General features: G+C 46.2%; 1 protein-coding gene across 1 annotated transcript; it reads right to left on the bottom strand.

Annotated features, from left to right (window-relative positions):
- Positions 1-1,026: 1,026 nt before the first annotated feature.
- Positions 1,027-8,223, bottom strand: FAM124B (family with sequence similarity 124 member B). The gene is made up of 2 exons (XM_016122899.2): positions 7,170-8,223; positions 1,027-3,800 (listed from the first exon to the last, which is right to left on the bottom strand). The coding sequence occupies exons 1-2, from the start codon at positions 7,899-7,901 to the stop codon at positions 3,147-3,149; spliced, it is 1,386 nt and encodes a 461-aa protein (XP_015978385.2). The 5' UTR covers positions 7,902-8,223; the 3' UTR covers positions 1,027-3,146.
- Positions 8,224-8,580: the final 357 nt, after the last annotated feature.

Here is an 8,580-nt window from a genome sequence, read left to right as displayed (position 1 = left end):
CATGAGGACACACAGCAAGAAGGCAAGAAGGCGACCTCTGTCCGACAAGACAGAAAGAGACCGCTCACCGGAACCCGACTGTATCGGCACCTCGATCTTGGACTTCCCAACCCCGGACTGTGAGGCAGCAAATGTCTGTCGTTCAAGCCACTCGGCCTGTGGCATTGCATCACGGCGGCCCCAGCTGACTAAGACCATCACCCACCTCCGGCATCGTCTGCATTCCCACAGCCCTGCCGTGCATCCACCGAACAAAATATCTGCAAAAGCACCTACTCTGGTCCTCGCAGCGGGCTGAGGAATCTGGGATGTGTTACAGAGACGAAGGGTTTCAAGACAGACTGAAGAATGAAGAGAGTATGGAATTCACACACACACACACACACACACACACACACACACACACACACACAGAAGGAGAAAGAGAGGGAGAGATGGGAAAAGAAGGGAGGGGGAAAGGGAAGGGAAAGGAGAGGAAAAGAAAAAAGAAAAGGAGAGAAAAGCTTAACCATGAGGGTTTAAAGAAGATACAAGAGAATCAGATGGTATTAAGTATTTCAGGAACTCCAGAATAAGTTCTATAACATGGAGACAAAATTTAGGAGCTTCAAATCAACCGAAAACGTGGTGTGTGCATTTGGCTCTATTCTCTTCTTGGACCTTCCCTTCCTCTTTCTCCATATTCCTCTGGGAGGGAAGAAAGGGGTGCCCCCTCTCCCTACACTGCCCTCCATCGCTCTCGGTGCCTCTGCGCGTAGCCGGATGTGGTGAACAGATTGTTGGAGGAGTGACAGAAGGACCAGAATCCCTGGACAAATGCTCGTCAGAGCAGAGGGCAGACGCGGGTGCAGATGAGGGGCCTCGTCCACCTCCCTTCCTAAGTCAAGGTGCTCTACTTCCCCTAAGGGACAGATGCAGTCACAAGTTTCCAAAAGTTACCATTTCTAGTAATGTTTAGCAATGTCCAAATGACACCTGCAAAAAGTGCGAGATAGTCTTGATAAGGTTAAAAAACAGCCAAACGACAGCAGTGCAACTGGTTTTTAATACACTTGTAAGGAAAAATAAAATTACCTGATCACTAGGAGTCTCTCAGATTTGAAAGTGACACGTTTTACATTTTAAGGAATACAATATCATTACAGTTAAGGGTCTGACTAATTTAATACATTGGATTAAATTATCATGGAGTTAACCCCTTTCAGAGAGGCTGACAGTTCAAGGTCACATAAATAGCAAATTTTAATGCTTGAAACCAAAATCTGGGCCTCTTCTACCTCGCTTACTGGTAATTCCACCTTATTGTGATGTAAACTGGATTCCTAGATGGGGTGGAAAGATAGAGTAGATGACATTTTGAGAGTGTATCATTTTACAAGTCAATTTTGCAACGTGTTCATTTACAGTTCTCCAATTCTTCATCATTTCCATGCACTGACGTTCTTATCCTCTTATTACGTTAAAGAAATTTAGGTAACCTCATTAAAGGGGAAAAAGAAATGTCAGAATGTACCCCTGCTGTGCTTTGCAAGGCAGCTCAATAGTTCAACTTAAATAAGACTTCCTTTTTTTAAATGTTATTACAGAAAACCATACCAAAATTAAGTGATCCACCCCACTTTCTAAAATCTATCCTTAATCCAAGGGAGAGAGAGAAAATGAGAATGGGAATATATTGATGTTGTACAGACCAAAAAAAAAAAAAAAATCAATTTAGGAGCCTTATAATTGTCTATTTGCAGCTCTGATCCAGGCTGGGCAGAGCACCCCAAACTCGGCCTAGTCTCAGCGCTATAATTTGGTCCTTCTCCCCATATATGTGTACTAAGTAACCAGAAGATCCAGTGTAGCCATCATTTGTAGTCTTATGTAACATCTGTCCCAGGAAGGAAGTTTATAGAGTCAAATAACCTTGTCAATTACTGAAACACACAAACCTCAGACTTCTTCTAAACGTGTGTATAGATCCAACCAAAAAAAAAAAAAATGCAGCATATGAGCAATTGAGGATTTTTAAAATTACGATAATAACTGCAATGCACAATACGCCCAGTCTCCATCCGCAGTGAGCGCTGACCACAGCCTCGTGCAGCAAGTGTGAGAGACAACCAGGGGAGAAGTTCCCCGAAGAATACGTGTGGATCTCAACATATTCATGAGAGTCGATGGAAGGGATTTATCACACAGGCGAAACCATGAATACTTTTGATTCGACGGTCACGGAATGTGTGTATCCTATCTATCGATTTCTAATTCAGACTTAGGTGCCCCCAAAATATTTTTTGCATGAACGAAAGTGTCCGTGAATGAATGCGTGAGCATTGCAAAGAAATTCAGGAATTTGAACGTGGCCGCAAGAACCCGAATCCCGCTCCAGTGACCCAACCAATACAATCCTCCCGCCATGTTCAGTGGAGATCCCAAGTCTCCCAATGATGCCGCGTTCCTCTCTTAGCAACACGAACCGCTGGCCTCTTGGGAGTAGCGCAGAAATCGATGAGAAACGGAGGAGCAGCCAAACCCCCGAAACTCGCTTTCCTTTTTGACCCGATTTTTTTTTTTTTTGGCTTCTAGTGTTTCCTCTCATTAAACAGAAAAAAATAATAATAATTATTCCTAATTTTCAAAACACTTTGCATGTTAACTCAGGCGAACAACTTTAAAGGCAAACTCGTTAGCAGATGTACCTAGTTACCAAAAAGAGGTCACATTAAAACACGAAAACAAAACCAAACACTAAAGGAACAACTAGTCCACACTGTCCAAGGGGATGAGCTATGCATTCCCAGTCAAAATTAAAACCAAATTACATGCACTAATCAACAGCGCATAACACATTCAGCTCATTTGCATGCAATGCAAATTATCCTGATAGGTGCCGAACTGGCCACTCCCCGCTCGGTTAGTGTGTCTCTGAGGACTCCGGCGAGGGCTTCTTCCCTCCGCGCTGGCTCTGTTCCCTTGTGACCATGATGGCAGTTGAACGACCACTGACAGCACCGTTGGACTTTGAACATTTGAAATGAAAGCAATACAGATCTGAGCGTGGCTAGCCCTCAGGCCCCGCCCGATGAACAAGAAACAGTGCTTTGTTTCCAGAATGCCGTATCCTGTCTTGCGTTTTAGAAACCCACATTGGTTTCATGCTATATAAAAAATTCTTCTTCTCCTCCTTTTTCTTCGCCCTGGACTGGCAGAGGAAGGGAGCAGTGTGAGATTATCCTCCTTGCACTGAGCTCCTTTTGGCCCGCAATTGACAAAGGATGGACCCTTCCCTTCCAGAGTCTCATGTTTTTGGAGGCAGCTGCCCCCACGCAGGAGGCTGGCGAGCAGGGAGGTGGCCAGCTGGTCTGCAGATCCCTCGGAAATCTGCTCAGAGCAGATCGTCTGGGCTCAGAGTTGACCACAGTGCACCCAGTGTCGACATTCGTTTCTGCCTCCAGCTTCTCAAAGCTGTTTTCCCTGCTAAGGACCTTCATTCCTGCCCCGGGATCCAAGTGGGCGAAGGGCAGAGGCGGCTGCGTGCTGGCGGCGGGGCGGCTGGCCTGGGACCGGCAGCCAGGGCTTTTCCACGAGCTGCCGCTACTGCTCTCTAAGGCCAGGCTCCCACCGGGCTCTGGGAACTCCAGAGAGCCCACCTTGACCCGCCTGCCCCGGCCCCTTCGCCTCCTCGGCTCTAGGGTTTGCCCCGTGGAGACCCGGGTCTGCCTGGAGTCCTGTGGGAGCGCGCTGGTGCCCAAGACGCCGCTCAGAAAGGAGAGCTCACCCTTCCTGACGCCAGGTCCTGGGTTCGACTGGACCTACGGGACAAGGAAAGGAGGGACAAATGTAACCATGTGTCTGTCGACTGAGTGTCAGGAACAGACTACGTCCCACTCACCCTCTGCCACGCCGTGCCCATGGCAGACTTTCAGAAAATCATCGGAATTGAATAGAACAAGTAGTCCTTCAAAAGCCTGAGCTGCCGCCTTTGCCTCCTGGAGAATCATCTGACATTCTGTTCTACCCTTTTATGGGACGCAAAGAAGCATTGTCTTCAGGAAACGGAAACTGGAATGGTTATTTCCGTATTCAGAAATCATCTAGGGTTAGTATCAGACTTCCCAACCTGGTGGAGAAAAGCCATAAGTTTGTGTTTTGTTTTGTTTTTTAGCTTTTTTTTTTTTTTAAATTAGAGTTGACATTCGATATAATTTTATATTAGTTTCAGGTGTACAGCATAGTGGTCCGACGCTTACGTAACTTACAAAGCGATCTCCTCGACTGGTCTAGCGCCCACCTGGCACTGTCCGTAGTGATTACAGTATTCCTGGCTGTATCCCCCGTGCCTTGCTTCACAGCCCCGTGACTACTATGTGACGACCAATTTGTACTTCTTCGTCCCTTCACCTTTTTCACCCGGCCGCCCGCACCCTCCCGGCTGGCACTCACCAGTTTGCTCCTGGATCTAGGAGTCTGTTTCCGATGTGTTTATTTATTTGTTCTTCCGGTTCCGCATACACGTGAGATCCTATGGTATCTGTCTTTCTCTATGTGACTTATTTCGTGAATCATATTACGAAATGTCCTTTATGTCCATCCATGTTGTCTCCATGTCTACCGCCATTAACCCTAGGGCAGGCAGTCATCATCTCTCATCTGAATTATTCCGACGGTCATCTAAAGGGGTTCCCCAAGGATGCTCTGACCTCCTTCTAATCTACTCTCCACTCTACCACCAAAGGAGTTTGAAAACAGTTTGGATCATGTCACTTTCTTGTTTCAAGGGCGTCCTACTCTTCTTAGGATAACAAGCTAAGCCAAGCCTTTTAGGACGGCCCGCCATGCCTTGCACAGTCTTCCCTTTCTTCCTCCAGCCTGCTAATTCACCCTTCCTTTCAAGCTCCACTTGCTGAAACTGAACTTCTTTCAGTTTGCTTGACATTATTTGTTTTTTTTTTTCCCTAATGCCAGTGTTCGTGTACATTTTTTCCTTGGTCTAGGATATGTCTCCTCTATCCCTTTCTCCTAAAAATCCTTACTCATCATTAACTCCCATCTCACACATCATTTCCTCTTGGAAACTTTCTCAATATCACTGAATCAGAGTTCAGTGATCCTATACATTGATTCTGCACTTTATTTGTTGTGTGACTTTAGACAGGTTACCTAATCTTCCTGTGCCTCGGTTCCCTCATTTATAAAAGGAGATGATAGTAATTAGGACCAACATCATAGGGTTGTTGGGAGGATTAAATGATAATAGTATCCGGGGCATAGTAGCGCTGAACATGAGTTGGTTATTATCATCACCATTGATATTACTACTAGCCCTCCTGGCGGCCTGTAGTTTCTATTATCATAGTTGCTACCACACTGCTTTGCACGTGCCTGCTTACTTCTCTGAATCTTCCTACAGACTTTGCCATTTAGAAGAGATGGATTGTACACATCTTCATCACTGTTATCGCCAGCGCCTGTCACAGTGCCTCACGCACAGTAAACGATCACTAGATATCTGTTGGATAAATAAAGCTTAATCCCTAAAAAATACAATTTTTTGCACATTGAAATATAGAATCTATAAATTAGGCCCCCGGCATTAGGTAGTCTTATCAAGACGATTGAAAGTGATTTTCGTTATATGGCTGACCATTTCTGCCATCTTTTTATGAGAAAAAAAATGTCAATTTTCACCTTTGAAGAGAAGTCTAAGATCCTTAGACTATAAGGCAAGAGTGAGAACAACATTATTAATGCAGAAATGCAGCTTTGTGCGGTTGAAATGAATAATTTTTAGGAGAAATGTAATGCTGAGTGATTGAGATAAATGCCTTGAGGGAGAATAAAGCTCCTCCTGCCAAAAAATAAATTGAAATGCACTTGTAGGAATTCTGACATTTAGAGTTCATCTTTCTAAGAAATGCTTGTACAATGTTAAAAATTGACAGCTGTTTTTTTTTTTTTTTTTATGATTCAGGGAACATTAGCAAGTACCATGATGAACAAGAAAATCATTTGTCACTAGAAAGATCATTTGTCACTCGATTTGCTCTAAACAGTTGAGAAACAAGAAAATATACATCATTGAAAAATGATTAAGTTGTTAAGAGGAAGAGTAACATCATGAAGGGAAAATAATATTGTCTCTTACTAAATGTAACTCCAAGACACAGCAAAAAAAAAAAAAGAATATCTCTTACAGTGAGAAAAAAGATTGCATGGAAGCAAATTATGCAGATAATCGGAAACCCCAAAACAGTGCCAGACTCGCTTACTTAAGAGTTGAAATCAGTCTGTTCCAATTAACCGATCTTTTGAAAGGCACTTATTTTAATTGATTAACCAAAACCATTGACATTAACCTGCTCTTTTATAGCAGCAGGCTTCTGAGCAAGATCTGCAGTTTTCTCTCAAGGCATCATAAACCAAAATGTGAGTGAGTGAGAGTATGGGAATGGAGGAGAGAGAGAGAGAGAGAGAGAGAGTGAGTGTATGTGTGCGGTGTGTGTGTTCGTCTGTCTGTCTGTCTGGCTGCTGCTGGCTGGCTGGCTGTGTGGAGTAATTAGGGGCAGCGATGGAGAATGGAAAAGAAATGAACAGAAGAACAAAGTGGGAGGAAGAGAGTCCGAGCAAGGACAGCTGTGGGGACAGCTGAGAAAGGGGACATGAGAAACGCTGTAGAAGAAAAAGAATGTGAATTGCTCACTTCATGAGAGATGATTTTTTTAAATGGCTAATAAAGAACACAAAGATGAACTTATCTAAAGGTTTGTTGATAAAATGAAAAGAATCGCATGCTTGCTTATGCCTGCTAGCTTCCGGAATATGCACCTTTTCTGGAGAGACAAAAACATATTTCCTGAACACAAGCAATTGGTCGACAAATGTTTCAGAGGCAGCCATCCACCTACTGGAGTCTGAATTTCCTTCTCTGTCAGATGAGGGGATATTATTAGGTCAGCGACTCCCAAACCCACTACGTGCTACATATCAGAATCATCCAAGGAGCTTTTTAAAAAATGCCCAGGCCTGGGTCCCCAGAGAGTCCCCGAGAATTTTCGAAAGCTCTCCAGGGGTTCCGATGTGCAGCCACGGTTGAGAACCCCTACTTTCAATCGTCTCTCAGGCCCTTCTCAAACGTAAAACCACACCGTTTCTTCGCGATTATAGAGGAGAACCGGCCATACCTGCAGCAGGATCGTGTTGCCGTCGTAGTCCCGCGTTTGCCACCGGGTGCGGCTGATGGGGACGCACGGATGGGGTAGGAGGGGCACTAACTGGCCGATCTCTTGAACCTTGAACTGCAGCACCGAAGACTCTTTCGGGTCCACGGACATTCCGAGCGGCAGCTGCTTCAGGGAAAGCTGAAGGGCGAAGCTGTCGGTGGCGTAGAGCGCAAAGAAACAGAAGTCGCTCTTCTGCGAGGTGGCGTCCCTTTGCAGAATCATCTCATAGAGGCGGACGGCGTCCTCGTAGTTATCGAAACTGCAGTAGAGCGTCACCCTCAGGATCTCTGAGCCACAGTGCACCTGCCTCACACCCCACACCGGCATCTGGCTGTCCAGACTGTAGAAGTCCTGCCTGGCGAGGATGGAGGGACACGCTCTGCCCTGCGCGATCGGGGCAGGGTAGCACCTCCACGGCCAGCGCCGCAAAGAGTCTAGAACGCGAAACAGTCGCTCCTCTCCGAGGCTGTCGTGCAGAAAGAGCAGAACAGACATCCCCGGGAACCGAGATCGCTTCGGGTGGCCCTTGTCGTAGTATTTCACTGGGCTCATCCGCTCTGACACCAGAAAGAGACGAACCTCCGGGCAAATGCATCCGAGGAGCTGGTCCAGAGTTTGCTGCAGCTGCGCGCCATGCCCAGAGCTGGCGAGGAGGTGGACGGTCATGGCCAAAGGTTCCTGGGTCTCGTCCATCCTGGAGCTGCCCAAGGATGACAACGCGTGCAGGCCCCCTGTGCGAGCTCCTGCAGTCGGTGCTCACGCGGAGCCTGCCGCGCTCCAGGAAACTTCTGGCTACTTCAGAGCGAAGCGAACCCGTGGTCCTGGTTGCCTTGCCGCGGGTCCCCCAGGGAGAGAAGCTCCACGAATTGGGGCACAGCAGCTCCCCCGACACACGACAGTGGCGGGGAGGATGTCATCGGGCTCAGGCATAATGTAACTAACTGCCTGTGTTTGGCTTTTTCAGGCGCTCCCCAGAGTCTCTGTTTGACCTAAAAACCTGTAATCCTGAGAACCACCAGAGTGGGTGGATCTTACAGACACTTAGTAAAGGAAATGACGGAGCAAAAAGGAACGCGAGCGGCTCTGTCAGGCTGATAGCGATCTGTTTAGCTGGAAAGACATCCCTTTTGCGGACTCACAATGGGCTGCGATTTCCTCCACACCGTGTTTACAGTAGCCTGTCGGCCACCTGAACACAATGGCTGCTTTCAAACAACTCTCAGAACGCGTCCCCTTGCCAGGATTTTTTTTTCTCCTTTTGTATTTTTTTATTTTATTTTTAAACAATTAATGCAAGAGTATTGAAGAGAAGATATTTCATCTAAATAATTTTGACCATTTATCTAAAGTTTTTGCTCCACTGCAAAATCTG

The sequence above is a fragment of the Rousettus aegyptiacus genome, unplaced genomic scaffold (genome assembly GCF_014176215.1).
Source record: "Rousettus aegyptiacus isolate mRouAeg1 unplaced genomic scaffold, mRouAeg1.p scaffold_m13_p_2, whole genome shotgun sequence".
NCBI lineage: Eukaryota > Metazoa > Chordata > Mammalia > Chiroptera > Pteropodidae > Rousettus > Rousettus aegyptiacus.
This window is presented reverse-complemented; position numbering and strand designations above follow the sequence as displayed.